At 31.5% G+C, this 21,316-nt stretch overlaps 1 protein-coding gene across 3 annotated transcripts; it reads right to left on the bottom strand.

Moving 5' to 3' along the window:
- Positions 1 to 3,583: 3,583 nt before the first annotated feature.
- On the bottom strand, positions 3,584 to 20,668 carry LOC143912583 (kelch-like protein 25). Of its 3 annotated transcripts, none has more exons than XM_077431873.1 (12): positions 20,581 to 20,653; positions 9,404 to 9,488; positions 8,906 to 9,053; positions 8,696 to 8,832; positions 8,441 to 8,622; positions 8,170 to 8,367; positions 7,941 to 8,099; positions 7,699 to 7,866; positions 6,580 to 6,740; positions 6,267 to 6,495; positions 3,941 to 4,118; positions 3,584 to 3,867 (listed from the first exon to the last, which is right to left on the bottom strand). In XM_077431873.1, the coding sequence occupies exons 3-12, from the start codon at positions 9,019 to 9,021 to the stop codon at positions 3,698 to 3,700; spliced, it is 1,698 nt and encodes a 565-aa protein (XP_077287999.1). In that variant the 5' UTR covers positions 9,022 to 9,053; positions 9,404 to 9,488; positions 20,581 to 20,653; the 3' UTR covers positions 3,584 to 3,697. The 3 variants fall into 3 exon arrangements, with proteins under 3 accessions (XP_077287999.1, XP_077288000.1, XP_077287998.1); XM_077431874.1 differs by having other exon boundaries at positions 9,404 to 9,532; positions 20,581 to 20,638; XM_077431872.1 differs by lacking the exon at positions 9,404 to 9,488 and having other exon boundaries at positions 20,581 to 20,668.
- Between the last annotated feature and the right edge of the window lie 648 nt (positions 20,669 to 21,316).

Raw genomic sequence — 21,316 nt, 5'->3', positions numbered from 1 at the left:
TTTATACAATGTCTAAGTTTCGCATTCATATCATACTTCACTAGGTTAATTGTTATTAGATTTTTTATATATACTATAGCCAGCAATATGGCTTAATGGTAGCGTGTATGTTTAGCACCAAGTGATCAGTGGGTTCGATCCGCCACACTGCTGGTTAGATTTGGGGGTATTTGTGACTCCAAATCGATCGTTTCTTATCAGAGTTTGCCAATCTTATCTGATCATTGTTCAACCGGTTCCTCAAAATTAGCAAAATAATCATCTTTCCAGTTGTCACAAATCTTCTGTATTTATTGTGTGTATAATTTGTAAAAATTATGTTCAAAACCTAAATCCATAGATGTCTCAATGGATTAATTCTGTAATTAATTAATTAATTAATTGTTATTGCGTGTTCTTCAGCTTCTGGAAATGCAGTGATTTATTTAATAATAAAATGCTGCATTGTTTGTAATTAATTGTGCAGGAAGGCGCATTGGGGTCTTCCTGTCGAGCCTTCCTGGTATATATGTACGTAAAAATAAATAAATATGTAAAGTTGCAGAATTGTTGCAACGAAGATATACGCATGAGTATTACTGCAGCTTGCATTGTATGTATGATACATATATACATATCTATGATATAACCAGAACCCATATATGTACATACATGCAAGTACCGTTTACCGTTGTAAATCTCTCCCTATATATTACATATTATATATATATACACTTCATCTCTGTTCATTCAACTCTGCGATTAATTTTTATATAATAATAATAAAACTTTAGAACCCCATGAAAATTTAAATATATTTAAACATATATTGTTTCGTTATAATAAATTTCTTCGACCTCAAAGATAGCTTTCAAACAAAAAAAAAAAAAAAAACAAGTCAGACTGTCAACGAACTAGCGGTTAAAATCGCCCCGCGTCAAAGTGGAACGATTTTCTTTATTATCATTTGAACAATCGATGTTTTTGTGTGAATATTTAAATGTTCCTAGTGTGTACTCGGTCTTATGTGTCATGTTGCATCACAAATTTGGGTCTGAAGTGCAATTAGACTGATTTCAAATGTCGATTGTGTGCGATTCGCGTCTGTCGAGAGAATCAATCCAAGAAACCGGTCTGTACGTGTGTAGGTCATACGAAATTTCTCGGTCAGGGATATTCAACAAGATCAATAGATACTAATTTAAATAAATAAACAATAAAAAAATAAACACATTGCAATAAATTTGGCTATATCCTATCCCCCGTTTTTATTATATTTGCTAAGACCCTGTCCCATGGCTCAAAAAGCTCATTGCAATAAAGCCAAGTACAAAGTGGGCCAAATATTAAAGTAGGGTTTGAGAAGTCAATAACTTTTTTAATAACACACCAATTTCAATGATATTACATACAATAAATATTGAATATGTGGAGATTTATTTCTGTATACATAAAATATGATATCTTTTGAATGATATATATTTGCCGCTTCGCAAAGTAAGGCTTTTTCGTTTGCACATTTTATAACATTGCTCATCGAGCTCTTTCTTAAGGTTCTGGCGATTGAATTTCTTCACAAATGTTCTATTTTAACTGCTCAATGAGAACATCCATATACTTGATTTTTTAGATATCCTCACAGAAACAATTCGGAAGCTGAAAATTTGAACAAACGTGGTGACGTGGTGAAAAAAAGTCGACAAAAACTATACTCTGAAATTTGGACCTTATGAATGTAGTTAAGATTTTATATTGCATTTTAAAGTGCCTGAAGTTTGAAAAACAAGTCAGAGACGATGGAAATATTTCCACGAACAAACTCATCTAAATTGTGAGTGAAAATAGTTTCCGAGTATCATATATGATATAAAGAGTAGAAATAATTCGCGGAAAGGAAAGTTCGAGTGTAAACGTATTTGAAACGTGTCTAATGACATGTAAATATGATTTTTTCCTTCTACGTATACATATACATACACACAATATAAATTATATTTAAACATTCGAAATTTCAGCAAGAGAAATGCATATAAAAACATTATGATGTAGATTTAAGTGTTTACAATATCAATGAACCTTCAAAATAGAGTTTGTCGTTTCGCTGATTTGCCGTGAAATTTGCAATAATTCACGCTGAAATATGAGCTACGTCATTGGCTCGTACGTCCTAAATAAATTCTAAACGTTTTAAACTAAAACTGAAAATTATTGTGTGAAATGTTGAATGAGTCATTTCGCGAATGAGTGCGCAAAAATAAGCAAAGTATGAGTATTTGTGTGAACACTTAATGTTGTTTTGGTTTTTTTTTTTTTGCGAAAGGCATGTGTTCAGACACGTGAATGAATAGTTGTTAATTTATAAATCAAATATGAGATAGAGGAAGCTTTTAATAATAGATCTATTTCATTTCAATAGTTTTTGCAATAGGTTAGCTCTAAATCTCGATTTCGATTGGTCGAACAGCTTTGTTTATGAACCTAGAGAAGAAATGCTCTTGCTGATCAATAATAATCGCATTTTTTTTCTGCCTGCTGAAAAAAAGCATGACATCATCATATGTATATACATATGTATATGATATCGGTATTCTGTGTGTCTGTCTGTGTATCCAACCCTAACTTAACCTAACCTTAACTGGCCCTTAAATAAATAGGTGTTGGCTGTTAAGATATCTTTTTTTAAGTTTTATTTTATTAATATTTTCACAAAAAAAAAACTATCTTAGCAGCCAACATCTATTTATTTAAGGTTAGGTTAGGTTAGGTGAAGTTAGGGTTGACTCTATCCATTTAAGATTAGAATTGAGACAGTGATACCGCACATTAAAGTAAAAACGTGAAGGTAGATCGCATAGTAAATTAGATACATATGTGAGGGTAGACCGCATACTAAAGTGGCACCAATCATCGATTCGTTTAAATATTCGTTCGAAATGTTTTTGCTGATCAATAAGAATTGCATATTTTTCTGCTTGATGAAAAACAGCTTGACATCGTCATATATATGTATCGGTATTCTGTGTGTCTCTCTGTGTATCTGAGATGACGCTCGCCGTACTATAATAGTCGTTTCGATTCGACATACATATTTACGTAACATCTAAAACAATGCCAATAAAACGAACGAATTTAATAACAAAAGAAAAAAAACTTCTGTATATATGTACTGTTTGCATTTACCGCCTTAAATAAATAAATAAATAAATATATTTGAAAAAAATTCGACGGCGTGCGGATCTCGATCACAGGACCGACACATTTCTTTTAATTATTGTTTATTTAATAACTTAATATGCCAACACCCATGCGATGATGTTTCATCGGGTACAACAGGTTACGCGACAATTAGTTCACTTCCAAAAGGTTCAACGACATAATGTACCCGACAATTGGTGCACTGACAAAATGTACACGCGACAAATGGTTCATGCGACAAAATATCCACGGAAATAACGTTCAAGCGAATAACGTACATTGTGTCGTTGAAACTTTTGGAATTGAATCAATTGTCGCGTCCCCGGTACAACACTATTAAATGTGGAGCTTTTTTCACAGTGGATTGAACGTTCGACTTGAATTTGTTAAGAAATGAAACTACATACATATATATGTAAATGTATTGACATTCTATTTATTCAAAATTTCATGACAAAATGAAATATAACATAATCCTAATTAAAGTATCAGTATTTTTTATTGTCATGACCTAAACCTAAATTCAATTTGACGGTACATCTTTTTTAGGATATACAATTGAATCATGTGGTATAAAGATTGCGACTGTTTGACGTCTACTTTTGTGTGTTCTTGGGAAAACATTCCAAACTTTATTCATCTCGTCGTATTGCCAAGCGTTGTTCATTGGATAACTAGTTTCATCTAGTCCACCTGAGGATTATTACACCAAACAATTAGAAATAGTTAAGAGCCAAGTCAAATTTAGTCCAACACAAAAACTCACCAATGAAAAGTAGATTGTTTCGATAAAAACAGAGGCTGAATCCATATGCTGGATTCGGCAGGTTGCAATAAGGCGTCCACAAATTCTTATCAGGATCATATGACTCAACACTGGCTAAAAATTTTTGCGTGTTATTTCTTCCCCCAGCGACATAAAGCTTCCCCTTGATAGTGATGCTCTAAAAACAGTTGGTTTCAATTTCATGATAGTCGCTAATAGCAATTAATAAATATCATGATAGTATTCCCAAATGCAGCGAACTACCTGCTCTCGAATGTGTAGATGGGTCGCGACTAGGAATTTGCATCTACACGCTCGGCGAACTAACCGAGTGTTAGAGCGAAAACACACAGAGTGGGACGTGGTACGTGTTTTTTTTACTTAATTTAGTTTTGTGATTATGGGAAAATTCGAACTCGGAATCAATCACTGATCACGTTTTCATGATCTAGAAAAAATGTGTGTGTGTGTCTGTGTATTTTGGGAATTTTTGAAAACTGTTAGTCCTATCGAACTAAAACTTAGTATCGGTTACTGAAATTGTTATCGACACGATGTAATTTTTTTTCAAATTTTTAAAATGACCGGAAATGGTACCTCCCCTTATAGGTGTCCTTTTTTTTAAGTTTTTGAATTAAATTATCTCCCAAACCACTAACTGAATCGGACTGAAAATTTTAATAGTCAATTATTAAATATCAATTATCTCCCAAACTACTAACCCCTATCCCACTCGGTGCCGGCCTTACACCCTATGGTGCCCTCGGCTAATTTTTTCTAAGCGCCCCTAGAAAATTGTGACAAATTATTTTGTGACATTGTAGACGGGAGATAAGTTTAAATTTCAAATAATCAATTTAAGTTTCGCCTTTGGCATTCTAATTTAAAATTTTTTAGGGTCTTTGGCGCCGTAATTTTAAATTTTAAAGCGCCTTCGGTGCCGTCGGGCGCCGCCCGAACCAGTCCCCCCCCTAAAACCGGCACTGATCCCTTTCACATTCATGGTACACAGTGCTTTCGGTGATATTTTATCCTGTATTTATCCTTGCTTGCATATGGATACGCATACACGTGCGACTTCCTAAATACATATATTCGAATATTTTGCACGTGCACAGCCGGAAGCCAAGGACACACGACGTCCCATACGACTCAGTGTGTTTTCGCCATTAAAAGGGTTGCAATACGTCGATAGGCGTTGTATATTGAGCATGTACAAAGTAAACAAGACCACTACCTGCTAAGCCTTTATAGGTAGCATTGAAAAAAAAATGAATTGAACGTGGGTCATGTAATCCGTGTCATTCATTTGTCAACGTTTATGAAGACTCGTTGACACCGGAATTTCTGAATTTATAACCATAGCAAAATTACTTGATGGAAATCCCTAGCTGCCGAGTATTTTAGATTGTGGCTTGGAATTTAGATTGTGAGCATTACATTTTAACAACAATGAAGAAGATGGAACTAGTTTTGGAAAAATACATACATCAAGAGGGCTGGATACCCGAAACCTAAATTTTGTTGCCGTTCCTTTCTTCGATATATACATATATTGAGTAAATGCGATAATATATATCAATATAAATATATATATATATATATATATATATATATATATATATATATATATATATATATATATATATATATATTAGGTGAATGCGACAGTTGCGCCTCGACCAGATAATACCTATTTTAAATCGACAAAATCGAGGTTTCGTTTTCTCCAGTTTTCTTCTCTGAAACTGGACCAATTTAAAAAAAACTTGCATCATCGGTATAAGAAAGATATTTTCTATGTTTGTGTTTTCGTATATTTTTAAAAATCAACCGTTAAATTAGTACGCTCGATTTTTTTTGTGGGTGTAAAAACGAGGTGATTTTATAGATGTTTGGTGGCTCCTAGCTCCTATAGAAAATAACTAATCAAAAAATTAAAAAGATAGAAACATGCCTATGCGCTGGATATCCATAGTATATTAAAAAATAATTTCTCTAGTGCCATAATTGAGGAAAGCAAAGTGTAATACGTTTGTATGGACAAGGCGCTGGTGTCCAACCCTCTTAATAGACTTCTTTTGTTCATTTTATATTGTTGCAAGATATATTAGAGAGTCTAAACCCACCTTAATAAAACTCGAAATCCTTGGTGATAGATATCTAGGGTAGTGATCTAGGGTCTATCTGGGTTTAGCTACAATTTTTATACCTGATTTCTATTGGATTTCTAAAGAATTCTAGTTGGAAATGTTGGCGAAATTTCTAGCGTGGCGGGCTTTCAACTGAAAAGACGTCAGCACTCAAAAGGTTAAAAGACACTTACTGAATGGTTTTCTCTGTTTTCGTTCATAGGAGTGCAATTGGTCCAAGAATTAGACTTTACTGAGTACTTTTGCACTGCATTGATTGTTTTAAATGTATTCTTTTTCTTTATCTTCTTTTCTTTTCCACCTGTCACGTAAATGTCTGTGCCGATGACAGCAGCACTATGCCAATACACAGCCTGTATTAATTGAGTAATCGAGACCCACTTCTTTGTCTCGCTGTTCCACCTATCCGAAATCAATTTAACAATAAGTTCAAATTCAATCGATCAAAGTACAGTACTGAAATGATATGTTCATATCTAGGATTGCCTTTCCACTGATGACAAATATTCCAAAGTTGATAAACCCCCGATGGCGTATACATCATGGGACGAACCATTAGGAAGTGTCACTGCTGAGAAATCCAGACGACCATGATTTAACGGCTCTAAAGACTTCATCTGACCATTTTCCAAATCAATATAGTTCACCTGAGAAGAATTAAATTCAATTCAAATCAATGTGATCATTGGAAATACTCCACAACTTCACTGAAACCTTATGGTGCGTACGTACATAACCAACGAACGGCTTCTGGGCCAACTTTTTAAACCGGTAGGATACAAAACATCGAAATAAAAAATTGAAATCAAAATATCAAAATTAAGCTAAAGAGCGAGATTGAGCTAAAATAAGATCATCGTTGATGTTTCGAATTACAACAATGTTTTGAATTACGACGATACGCATGTACGACCAGAGAGATATTATAATTTATCTGCTTACAAGCGAAAAATAATCTTGTTATTATTTCTTAAAAGTCGTGCTATGTATTCTTCTGTCGATGATTGAAATCAATGCGACAAAAAAACGATGTCAGTGATTTGTCATAGGGTTTTTTTTTCATTCGTCGAAATAAAATTAATAATTACACATTATCCGATAAATTTTACCTCTGAACTGATTTATTTATTTGATTTATTTCGACGAGAGAAACAATTGAAGAATAAACAAATCCGTTTGATGTACCGACAACACACCGAATTAGCGACGATCGTTGGATCACCCATACTAATACATGATATACTCTCAGTAACTGTGCTTTACGGGGAAGTAAAAATAATAATTCTTTGATTTTTTTTCGATCTTAGTGCGTGTCTTTGTAAGCCAAAACATCGTAAGTCGGGGATTACCTGTATGTGATTGTTGATGATCTAATTTTAGGTCAATCTCGAAAATTTATTTAAATTGTGCATGTTCTGTTTTAACTTTCAATGTTTTATTTTAATTTTAATATAATGATTATAATTTTATTTTGATATTTGAATTTAATTTTAATATAATAATAATAGTTTTAATTTTAATATTTAATTTCAATTTAGAAATTTTGTACGCTACTGGTTTAAAAAGTTGGCCCAGAGGCCGTTCGTTGGTTTGGTTCGTACGCACCATTACGGAAGCGACTGGTATATTATTTTCCTCTTTAACACCGCCCATAATCATTATCCAGTTTCCGACGAGAAGAGACGTAAAGTTGGTTCTATTGAAAGTATGTGTATTTTCATCCTTGAGCCAATTTTTCTGATTTCCATCGTAAATTTCGATGGTATTTGCATCCTGAAATACAACATGTAACGAAATCAGATGAAATCATACAATCAAATTACTGTAATATGAATGTATGTGTGTACTTTTTCATTATTTCCTCCGATAAGTACTATTTTGTCACTTTTCCTGGGTAGGCTCTGTTTTTTAATTGAACTTTGGCAAATTGAACGCATCCGATGTTTAAACATTTCAATACCCTTTGGAGACAACGAACAGACGCTCATGGCTTCCGTGACGAGAAACTGAAAGTATAATATTACACATGGATTTCAAGGAATATAAGATTTTAAATACCAACTTTGAAATATGTACCTTCATCGAGAGTAACGAAAACTGTACGGATCCCAACAGCTCGGCTAATTCACTTTTACGTTCTTTTACATCACGTTCCACCCACAATTTCACAGAGTCGAAGACTTGTTCTTCAGAATCTACATTTATGTCATTCGACTTCAGAACTTTAACCAGATAGGAAGCTGGAAGACCGAGGAAGTCTGGGTTCTTGTACAACTGAAACGGATATGAAAATGCAAGATATCAATAAATCGCTATGCTTTTTATTATATATGTAATTAACACCTACTGTTTTAAAATTTTCTATAGTTATATCCAAAGCTGTGTCTATCGACATTGGATTATCCGAAAATGTCAACACTTTCAAACAATTCGTTTCATCGATTGTATTGTATTGAGTGGCTATTTTATCTGTAATTTCTATTTCTTTGGCTAGTTCTAAAAATTTTTTGTGGTACTTTTCTTCTAAATCTGAAAGAATATTTAAAAAATTACACAAAGAAAATAAAAAAAAATACATCGTTTCGATAAAAACAACGTGTACCAATTTCTCCAAGACAGCAAAACTTTAACATTTCATCGATGACCGGGAATTCGAATTTAGAAAAAGTGGCACTCAAGTCTTTGTTTTCAATAAAGAATTCACTGCAAGCTGAGAGCACTATCATATGTGCAAAGAAGCTGCAATTTTGAAGTGAGATCATTAGAAGTTAAATATGAAGTTGAAATTATTGTTGAAATCAAATGAAAATACCTATGGTCCCCAACTTTGAAAGACACATCGTCATACTTTTTCTTTTTGATCATAGCCTCATAAAAATATTTGGATCGTTTTGCAGAAAAATCTGATCTCCACTTGATTTTTACCATCTTGTTTTTTAGTTTTTCTCGGAATCCTTCTTCTGAAAATGAAATTAATTGCAAATTGAATATACTGATAGTTAATAAAGGCTCGCATATTTCGGGTCAGGATTTTAATACGTTTGTGATCAGAATTATATAAGATTGGTTAGAATTTATATAATATATTGGTCAGAATGTATGTCTAATTTATTTTTTATTTTATTTTATTTTATTTTACGGTCAAGAAAAAATTGACCATTTTACATGTTGGAAATAGAGAAAGAAAAAGAAAAAAAAATTAAAATGAAATATAAAAGAAAAATACACATACATTCATATACTACAAAATAAATTACATTATATTAAAAAAATATTTAAATAAAATAGATTTCATGTTATATTTACTAACAATGAATAAATCGACCATGGACAATTCGTTTCCAACTCTGTGCAGTCTCAACATAGCTGAGTTCAATGAGTAATTAGTGGTAAACCTGGGCATATCAAAAAGATGGTTACATCCAGTGGCGGACTGGGACTGAAATTAGTACATGCCAGGAGTCAAAGGGGGCCCCCAGGGTTAAAAAAAATTTTTCCTCCCCCCCCCCCCATATATAAAAAAAAAATCTTTTTTTTTTATCACGCTAAAAATCTAGGGTAAAAAATAAATCAAATTTTCAAAAATGCACGAATCAAAAATAAAAATTGCAATTATATTTTGCAATTTTTATTTTTATTTTTATTAATTAGAATATACACATACTACACGTCTTACTGGCAATTAACAGAAATACAAAATGTATATAGGAAACTTTATTTACAAGATAGGACTGAACCGAGATTCAACAAGGACATACACATAAAATACATAATTATAAAAGAATAATAAAAAATCTAAAAGAAAAATTGGAAAATTAAGAGTATATTAGCAAACGTTTGAGTCCTTTCGACGCTTGTGCATATCTGTTAATAATTTCTTCTGCATCCAAATCATCTAACATTTGCTTCTCAATAGAAAGGAACATAAAATTTTCTAAATTTTCTTCAGACAACGTATTTCTCAGTCTGTTCTTAATTATTTTTAATTTTGAAAACGTCCTCTCACATTGCACTTGTGTAACTGAGAGTGTGGAGACGATTTTGTATAATTCATATAGGTTATCATACGCTTTGTCGTGTAGTCTGTTCGACGATAAAATTTTTAAAACGCACGATGGACATGTTCTGCAAGTTTTACAGCTGCTGCTGTCATCCTCACTCTCACTAATTTGAAGTAATAGCTTCAATATATCAAAATTTGAGGCAAATGAAACCAATTCTAATTTTACATTGCCTCTTTTGATTAGTGGAAAGAACTTCACAACACCATCCAATGCAATATCATCAAGGCCTTTTTCTGCAATAATTTTAAAATTAGCTGGGTCCAACCAAGATAAATCTTTATACAACTGCTTGTGATGTATAAATCGTGATTGTAGCGATTGGACAATGCGATCCATTATAAGGTTAAATACAGTTATTCGAAAATCAGCCAGAGGATCCGAAGAATTTCCTTCATCATTAGTTACTTCATCTGCCATTCTTTTCTTCTTCCTTTGTCTTTTAACAGGCAACGCTGTTTCTATAGAATCAATTTCCAATGTTTGATTTTCATCCATATTAATCATTGAAATCATATCATTACATATTGTTACGAATTCGAAAGCCTTACTGTGAACATTATGGAATGTTCTTTTCTGTTCCATCAACTTTGTTGTTGCTGTATCTACCAAACTCCATGCAGTAAACATATCTAAACAATTTGTTTGTAAATAACTAGACAAGGGGGCTGTGGTTTCAAATATGTACAAGTAAGTAAATGCTGTCAATATGGTTTCAAACTTTTGAAGACTCTGGAGTAAATAAGTGGCTTCGTGCTTCGTTTTTGCATCAAACTTGTCTGAATCCTGTATCATTGATAAGCATGTAAGTAGATTTACGAAAGTACTAGCAGTGGGATCATTAAAATGTCCAAATATTGTTGTTGCTGCATTAGATTTTCCCGACCACCTGGTTTCACCAATTAGTTTTAATCTTTTCATCTTTTCTTGCCCCAGTTGTTTTTCAACAACTCCTATCCACACAGACATTCTCTTATATGATCCATTTATAAAAGTTGCTAAATTTTGAAGCAAATTAAAAAAAGAAACTGCAGACACACAACATTTTGTGGTTTCAGTTACTACCAAATTTAAGACATGGGCATAACACCATATATGAACATGTTGATCTGCCATGTTAGCAAGTTTACTCTGCAAACCATTATACTCTCCATGGTAGCTTGCAGCACCATCGGTGCTATCAGATATACAATTTTTAGGGTCAATATTAAGATGTTGCAACTTTTCAGTCAATAAATTAAAAAGTCCCTGTCCTGTACCATCATTACACGGCACAATTGAAAGTAGGCGCTCATAGACAATGCTTTTATGCACATACCGAATAATGATGCTAAATTGATCGATGATTGTATTATCCTGTGTTGAATCAACCTGGATAGAATAATATTTTGCTTCAAAAACTTCATGACTAATTCTTTCTTGAATCATAGTTTTCATAATATGGATTAACCTATTAACAGTTGTTTTGCTCAAGTAGGTAATTAGTCCACCACGGCCTTTATTTCCCGCCTTTCCTTGGTGCTTAAGTCGTTTCATTCTTTGATATGACTTTTTTTGCACTGCAGAAACGTGAGCTGCTATAATGGTGTCATATTTTGCCATCAACTGCACTGAAGCCAAAAAATTACCATGATTCGAAGCTTCATCATCCAGAGTATAGGCCGATTCATTTCTGTGACTTCGAAAAGAAACTGCTTGCTTGCCTAACATCTTTATGATGTCTATAATCCTCATGACAATACTTCTTTGCTTTAGTACCTTTTCTTTCTTTTGAATTAATGATGACGCAAAAAAATTATCTAATGTTCCATTATTAACCACACTGATATATTGATGAACATTTCGCACATGGGTTGTTGTCGATTCGTGCACAGCCAAGTTCTGGCTAATACGTCTGTAGTCACTAAAGCCATGTACAAATGATGATGAATCCGATTTGGGACACTCAAACGCTAAGCAATATGAACAATATAAGCACTTATTTTCTATGTTATATGTTAGCCAATTTCTTGGGACTGAATCATTCATAGTGTTTCTCTCATATAATCGAGCATCAAATGGTAGATCACTTACAGGCTGAAATGGATGTTCAGCAAAAAATTGTTTCAGATTGTCTCGCGATGGATATTGAAATATTCCAGTAGTACATTTTTTTTCTTGTGTAGGTTCAATAACATCATGTGCCTCAGAATTTATGTCTGAAGTAATATCTAATTCCTTGTCACTAGTTGAAACTATAGGTATATGCGCGGATGTTGCAACTATAGGAAATATAGTCTGTACAGATACCGGAATAATGAAGCCTGAAGTACTGGGCCTGGGTTGATTAATATAGGATGCACTTATTCTTGTCTCTATATCCAAAGAATTTCTTTCTTGTTCTTGCAACTCACTTGTCAATACATCATCGCCATGAGTATTGTTTCTTGTTTCTTGATTATTTGTTGCGCAACTGGACATTGATGCGGGAAGTGGTTGTGGTACTATAAAATCTGTAATAGATCTGCAATACTTGGCTGACTTCTGTTTTTTTGTTTCTTGGCGTTCTTTGCGTTTTAGTGATCCAGATTTATACCTTCTCTTTTCCATGTTAATAGGGGTAATATATCTGAAAATCAAAACCGATTTATATTTTTGCAAAGCAGTTTCTTCTCTTTTTGTTTTTACATGGTTTATTATACGATTTTTTTAATTCTTCGTATTAATAAGGATTTTCATTCAATTATAATTATATTTTTAATCGATGCTAATTACAAATTCTTTATATGTAAAATAACACTGCTCTACACGAAAAATGGTTCAGAGACCAGATATGAATTTTCTTATAGATATATTTACAGTTAACCCGAATCTGGTAATAAAAAATGTTGGTTGGCCCGAGATTCGGAGATACATACATATGTATATGTGTTTTTTAAATCGCGCGATTTTTCTATATCTTGGTGTTGTTCGGTCGATGTCTCAAAATCTGTCAATTTACTGTTCAAAATGAATATTGGAATCTATAGTCGGGTATTTTATCTTTCATTTGTAGTACTTTTCAGCTTTCAAATCTCTCTAAATAGTCGTCCAGTTCAAATCAAAAGTCAAAAGTACGTATTTTCATTTGGGATTTTTTCCCATTGTTAATACTATTTTATATTGAGTATTTTCTATTGAAACATGTTTATTGAGATAGTGTTCTGGCCACACTATTTTTTTTTTCGTTTAAAAGGGTTAATCGGAAGTGTGCTGAATTTTAAATCATTTTGAACAGGAAATTGACAGATTTTGAGACATCGACCGAACAACACCAAGATATAGAAAAATCGCGTGATTTAAAAAACACATATATCTCCGAATCTCTAGCCAATCAACATTTTTTATTACCAGATTCGTGTTCATTGGGCATAGATCTATAAGAAAACTCATATCTCGTCTCTGAACCAAAAAAAAGTCGTCATTTGTCGAACATTGTAATCAACGGGACTATATAATATTATGTTTTTGTAGTTAATATATGTTCAATTCATCATCCAAGACTATTATAAAACGATTGAATCCACAATTAAATCGACTACCATGGCAGGTGTTGTCAATTGACTTTTAAATATTTAAATTATTATGGTATAGTAAGAAGATTATAAATGATGTTCAATCGAACACCTCGTATCTGAATCAAAGAACTACATAATTTTATATGCAAAAGTTACCAATATTTGAAACGAATTCAATGAATATAACGAGCCTATCCCTTTAATTGTTTGGTTTTCGGGATTAAGGATTTCATATGGTTACAATTATTTTTTTAACTGATGCTAATTGTAAATGCCTCTAAATGTAATTTTATATTCCCCATGGGTTTTACCAAACTTTAAAAAAAAAGGGAATATACCAAAATGTATTATGGATGATCCTACTATGATGCTATCAGTTTATTTTTAAATGGCCAACATTTGCATCGATTTACCTGCTTACACAATAAGGGTGTCTCGATACCTGGAAAACATCATGTAATACATTTTTTTACGCAGCGAACAATCAACAATTAACTATAATTATTATTTAATTGTCATGTCTATAGAAAAATTTATGTTATGAATAGATGATCTTGCAATTGACAATAATACCCATGTCAAAATAACAATTTTAGCAAGTTTCATATTTATGCACCGGAAGACAAAAATGATTAGTAAAAATACGTTTTAGCAAAAGTGGACTTTTCGCTACCTTTTCGAAATAAAGGAAAAACCACAATTTCGTTTTTTACGAGATATGATAGGTAAAGTACATTTAGTCTTACTTCAACTTTCGTTGGAGACATTCATCCATTATCTGATCAAATTTCATCCGATCTGTTTTTTTATTTATTAATTTTCGACTCCTAACTATTGAACCAACTGCTACGTATACATAATAACTACGACCTGGCCGTCCTTGGATTTATCACTTCACGACTTATCTACATACATACTGGACTTCCCACTACACATCTAAAGCCTGGCCCGCTTTTGGATTCATTCTTAGAGAGTGCAGTTTTTAAATAAATGTATATATGTATGTATGTATATAATTTTTCTTCTCATTTTATTATTTTGAGATTTTTTATAGTGCTTTGGTGAAATCTTAAAATTAAATCGTATTGGGTAGGATACCCAATATTAAGAGAAGCAGACTTACTTAATCGCTTTCTATTTTCAGTTTATTGAGTTTATAAATATTACAATAAATATTTCCTTTCTTTTCCCTAAAAATATTGCAAAAATGTATTACAAATGTGACGTGAGGAAATAGTTCATTAACTAAATAGAAACTTAAATCGAAAAAATGCGGCAAATAAATTTTCAATATAAAGAATTATCAAAAAAACTAAAATTAAAATTCGATCTCCGGCTCAATTTCACCGGATACGATTTGCCTTTGAAATCGAATTGAGATTATGTCCAAAAATCGATAAATAATTAAACTTTGCAGTTGAAATAGCATATCGTAGAGAAAACATAACAGTTAAATTTTTTTCAAATTAAGTTAAAGTATTGATCGATAAAATATTACTAAAAATTACTATCGTGAAGGCAATGTTTTTTTTTATTAAATTTGCTTTTCTCTAGTAAGTTGACCAAATAAATGTCAGTTAACAACACTTGCCACGATATTCGATTCCACTGCGGAGAATTTATTCAAGCATTACAATTTTTCATATTCACAAAAAAATTTGAGGCATAGCGTGGGTTGTGCAACACTTCCCCTTTGGGGTCGCTCGACGATACACGTAAAAACGTAAAGGAGGTATGTAAAAATAAAGCGTATTTAACCGCATCCACGCTTATCATTTGGAATCATTCACATCCTGAACCTACATATGTATATATATTGGAAAAACTTTGCGAACATAGATTTTATTGTATTCTATTTACATCTAGATACAATAATTCAAAATAAAACCGTCTTGGATGATGAATTGAACATACATATATTAACTACAAAAACATAATATTGTATAGTACCATTGATTATTTTACATATAAAAGCATTTATAATTAACATCAATTAAAAAAATAATTGTAACTGAACGAAAATCCTTATCAATACGAAGAATTAAAAAGTTCTTATAATAAACCCTGTACTAGATATTTTTTCTATTGATTGTAATATTTTTATGCTTTAAAATACTTAATTTTCTAGCGAATTTCTAAAGTCAAAAATACATATTTTTACACAACTTTTCCCCGTGCTGTTATGGGTTCATTTGGACAGTTTTTTTTATTTCAACACGTTTATAGGGATTGGTTTTTTTTTCTCAATATATTTTTTTTATCTAAACGTAATAATTCGAGCGGTACGTGAATTTCAATCGAATTAAAACAAACATCCGCTAAAACGTTGTCGCGTATGAGTGCGAGGGAGAAATTGAAATTCATTAACACGAAAAATGTTGTTTAAATTTTAAAATATCAACGCATTAAATAGATCAAAACTCATACTTGAGCGAATTTAAGAACACTTTTTCAGTGGCTGTCGACGACACAGCAAGTTAATGTGTTATATAATATAGGTATATCTAAAGTTTTAGTACTTTTTTTAAAGCTGTCTAAATTTCCAACATCAAACTCCTTTTTTTATTGTTATCGATAGTTTTTTTTACCCTTGAGAGATTTTATTGTATTCCGTAATTTGGTTTTCTATGCAAAACAAACAAAATTAAACAATGAAAAAATTAAAAAAATCACTTACCTTAAATCAATGTGAATTTTATAAAATAATATAAAATTCTGAATGTTTCCGCTCTCACAAACACTTTGTAATTATGCCTTGTCTGCTGTACTAGATGTTGAATAGTACTAGTTCGAAACACAACTAAAGTAAATTGTACGATATTAAGTTGCTTTAAATGTGTAAAAAAGAAAACATATGTTTTGGATTATGCCACTTCGAAGAAAATAAAAGGATAATATTGAAATTTTCGAAGTCGTATTTAGCCAATAAAATAAAAAGGTTTGCCGGAGAATCGTACAAAGTTACCGACAGATCTTTGGAATAGATTTTCAACGGTTTTAACTGGTTTCTTTCGAAAGATCGTGGGTAAAAGTCGCTTTAAAGAGTTTCGTTTTCAATTTAGGTGCAATAAAAATGGCAAAAGCAAAATAGATCTATAAATTACATTGTATATTTCGTTTTAACCCTTGTCCTAGGTAAATAGAATGCATCATAAAATAATGTGGCACAAAAGCGGCTTTTACTTTCGGTAGAAAACAATGCATAATATTTTCGATTAATATTAATCAAAACTCGGGCTTTTGAGGAGGGGGCAAGATTAGGAATAAATTTTATATTCGGAAACTATTTAAAATTGTGTATTTAAATCTTACTATATTGTCGAAGTATAATCAAATGTTATTTTTAAAGTATGAAGTAAATTTAAATCGCTGGTTGATGATGAGTATCAAAATTGTTTTATGAAATTTACTTTATTTTATTCACGGAAATTTGTATATTCCCATTTTTATTTCAGTAGGTATTTGTTACATATGTAGGTTAATAGGTATATACATAATCTTGAGGTTGGAAATGGGCTTGACAAAAGGGCCCACACAAATGTTGAAACTTACATTTCGAGCCTAATAAAAAAAGTTAACCGATCCTTGGGCTATTAAAGCAGGTATTAGTTGCTTTTGTATATCGTAAGAAGTTTCTTTTGTTGAAATACCCAAACTTTAGGTCCCGAAGTGCAATATCCTGTACATTTTTACACACGTAAAATGAAATAGTGAAAAAGCTATTTAACTTTACTGAGGGCCCCTATTTTCTAACAGATCGTGGGGCCCACGTGCCATCGGGCATGTTAGCTTGTATGGCCAGTCCGCCACTGGTTACATCTAATTGATCTACCCGGCACATGGAAGCACACTAAACTCACCAAGTCAGAGCATTTAATAGTGCCATTAAGAAGACCACACAGAACTGAAATATCGTTAATTCAGTTCTGTGTCTTAATGTCTTATAATTTCAGTCATATAATTTTAGCAAATTAAGTTTCCTATAAATAATAATGTAACTGACATAATGATTATGACTTTTAAAAAATTTAAATTTGATGAATCTAATGAACTTTATTTGCACTGACTCTATTATATTAATTTGTTTCATTAAATAAGGAGACCAAATGGTAGAATTGTACTCTAATTGGTTTCTAACCAGAGTGGTGCATAAAATTTTAAACGTATTTACATTTTTGAAGTGAGTACTATTTCTTATTAAGAAACCAAGTGTTTTGATGGCATTTTTTGTGATAAAATTTATATGAGAATTAAAAGTTAATTTGTCGTCAAAAATAACTCCTAGATCTTTAATTAGCGATGATGATGGTAATGATTCATTATTTATATGATAATTATAAATAATTTTGTTATTTGACCTACTGAACCTGACAACAGAACACTTCTTAATGTTTAAATATAATTTATTAAAAGAACACCAATCGTTTAATGAGTTTAAATTAGTTTGTAAAGTAGCACAATCGTTAGTGTCTTTTATACATTTAAATATTTTTAAATCGTCTGCAAATAAGAGCACTTTAACATCATTAAATATATTTATAATATCATTTATAAAAATATTGAATAGGACTGGTCCCATGTGAGATCCTTGGGGAACGCCACTAGTTGGATTAAAGGAGTAAGATTTAGAATGGCCGATTTTAACTAATAATGATCTATTGGACAAATAGCTCCGAAACCAGTTTAGTAATACACCGCTGATTCCGATACTGTTTAGTTTATATAATAAAATCTCAATATCAACTTTGTCAAATGCTTTACTGAAATCAGTGTAAATTGAGTCAACTTGCAATTTAACAGATAAGGCACTAGAAATAAAATTTTCATATAATAATAAATTGGATAAGGTAGATCTACCAGAAGTAAAACCATGTTGTTGTGGAATAATAATGTTATTAATGAAAGGAATAAATTCGTCTAATACTAAACTTTCAAAAAGTTTTGGAATAGTTGATAGTTGACAAAAGGGTCTATAGTTCATTACAGTATGTTTATCCCCATTTTTATGAAGAGGCATTAAATAGCCAGACTTCCAAGAATTGGGAAATATACCAGTGGAAATAGATTGATTAAAGAGATTAAAAAGAGGATAAGTTAATACATTGGCACAATTCTTGATAAAAATTGGGGGTATGTTGTCAGGACCCGCAGATTTAGATATATCTAAGGAATTTATTTTGTAAGGCAGATATATTTATAGATAGTAAAGGTGAAATCAGGACATTATTATTTACAATGCTATAATTAGAATTATTGTTGTTGTTTTTGACATAGATCGATTTGAAAAAATCAGCAAAAAGATTGACTGAATCATTAGTATTGTCAACAAATTTACCGTTAAGTTGAATGTTTTCTGGTATATATGTTTTATTGTTGTTTAATTCTTTAGTAAATGACCAAAAATATTTGGAATTTGAATCAATGAATGATTCTGTTTTTTTAATATAAAGTTTAAAACATTTGGATACATGTAGTTTACACAAAGCTCTTAGTTTTTTGAATTCAATATATATGTGTGTAGAGTTATAAATTTTGAATAAATTGTGCACACTTTTTTTTATGTATTAGGTTTTTTAATTCGGGACTAAACCATTTTGGAAAAAAATGCAACTTATTTTTATATTGAGGAACATGGTTGTATATACAAGAGATTAATAATTCATTCAGCATAATGACTTTTGATTCAAAGTTAATGTTATCGTTTAAGAACGACCAATTAGTGACATTTAATTGGTTCATGATTTCGTTATAATCGGCTCTGTGAAAATCAAAAATATTTTGCTGAATTAAAGGTAGATTAGTAGATTTATTTAAAGTAATAATAATATCTAGGGGTGGATGATGGCCATCCACTGGAGATAGAACATCATGAGATTTCATAACGTTAGTGTTTTTGAAATTGGAAAAAACTAAATCTAAGACACGATCATTCAAGTTGGAAATAGTATTAAATTGTTTAAGACCTAAATTTAAAGATAAATTTATAATTTCTTGATGAATTGGAGAATTTTCATTCATTTCAAGGTTTTGCCAGTCCAAATTTGGTAGATTAAAATCACCAGTTATTAAGAATTTTGAATCAGGATATTTTAATCTGATTGTTTCAATATTATTTATAAAATTATTATATACACTAATGTCAGAGGATGGAGGGATGTAAACACAACCGAATATGCACTTTACATTGAAAATTTTGGTTGATATAAATATTTGTTCGATGGAATTGTTTGTGTTGATGATGACATAATTACACTGTTCAACACGAGATATGACTTTTCCTATAAATCTATACCCAGTTAACACGAATCTGGTAATTACAAATGTTGATTTGCTCGAGATTCATGGATATATGTGTTGTTTAAATCGCTCGATTTTTCTATATCTTCGTATTGTTCGGTCTATGTCTCAAAATCTGTCAATTACCTGTTCAAAATGATTATTGGAATCTATATTTGGATATTTTATCTTTCATTTGTAGTACTTTTCAACTTTGAAATCTCTCTAAGTAGTCGTCCAGTTCAAATCAAAAGTCAAAAGTACGTATTGTCATTTGGGATTTTTTTCCACTGTTAATACTATTTTATATTGACTATTTTCTATTGAAACATGTTAATTGGGATAGTGTTCTGACCACACTATTTTTTGTTTTCGCTTAAAAGGGTTACTTGGAAGTGTGCTGAATTTTAAATCGGTAGCCGGGTAAAACCACTAGTCTAATGTATAATTTCGAAAGAGACTTTATATGTACATAAGCGCCGGATTCATATAATTTCGTATCGTAACGGTATACGTATACATATAATTCGTATACATATAATTCGTATACATATACATAATTTTAATAAACACAAAAATAATATAGTGAGATGTATATATGTGTAAATATGTACCTGCTCGATAGAATCACAGCGATGACTGTTGTCGCATATCAAGTTCCTTTCGTTTGGTGTTGTTTACCGCAACAGATAAGCGTATCTCAACCTTTTACCCATCAGCTACATATGTACGTGTGCAAAAAATGTATTGCATATTTTTACACATCGGCCCTCTCCTTAATTTAACCTAAACATGAGTAAATTTAGAAATCAAATATTACAATGATAAATCAAGTTTATTTTTTTCATAAAAGACAGTTTACATAAAGTACTCAGTACATGTACTTTATTTTTTTTTATTACAATCAATCAATGTACACTCGTCATTACAGATCGCTCCAATGCGATGAGTGTACAAGAACGGTCAGAATACAATAATACATATGTAGAATACAATCAGAATACATAGAATACAATAATTAATTAAGTACAGAAATAATAATCATAGAGACATTGTATGGTTCATTTTTTGTGCACAATTATTTTTACAATTATATACACATAATAAACACAAAATTATAGATTTCAGATTTCCGTGCATAATTTCTACAAATTATACACATAGATTTTTGTGACAATAGGAAATGATCTATTACCAATTTTCAGGAACCGTTTCAACAACGATCGATTTGGAGTCACGAAACCCCCAAATCTAACCAGCAGTTTATTGGCGAATCAAACTAGTGATCGTAGTGGTGCTAAATATATACGCTACCATTAAGCCAAACTGCTGGCTTTTATGTACAAATAG

The sequence above is a fragment of the Arctopsyche grandis genome, chromosome 6 (assembly GCF_051622035.1).
Source record: "Arctopsyche grandis isolate Sample6627 chromosome 6, ASM5162203v2, whole genome shotgun sequence".
Taxonomy (NCBI): Eukaryota; Metazoa; Arthropoda; class Insecta; order Trichoptera; family Hydropsychidae; genus Arctopsyche; species Arctopsyche grandis.
The sequence above is the reverse complement of the archived record's forward strand: the minus strand, read 5'-3'. Positions and strand labels throughout refer to the sequence as shown.

Bases quoted from the DNA above. Each gene is read 5' to 3' on its own strand.
- LOC143912583 (XM_077431872.1), bottom strand. From the start codon at position 9,021: ATGGTAAAAATCAAGTGGAGATCAGATTTTTCTGCAAAACGATCCAAA. The intron at 6,741-7,698 runs GTGCGTACGAAC...AATTCTTCTCAG, and splicing joins TACCAGTCGCTTCCGTAATG to GTGAACTATATTGATTTGGA. The intron at 3,868-3,940 runs GTGAGTTTTTGT...AATAATCCTCAG, and splicing joins AAACAATCTACTTTTCATTG to GTGGACTAGATGAAACTAGT.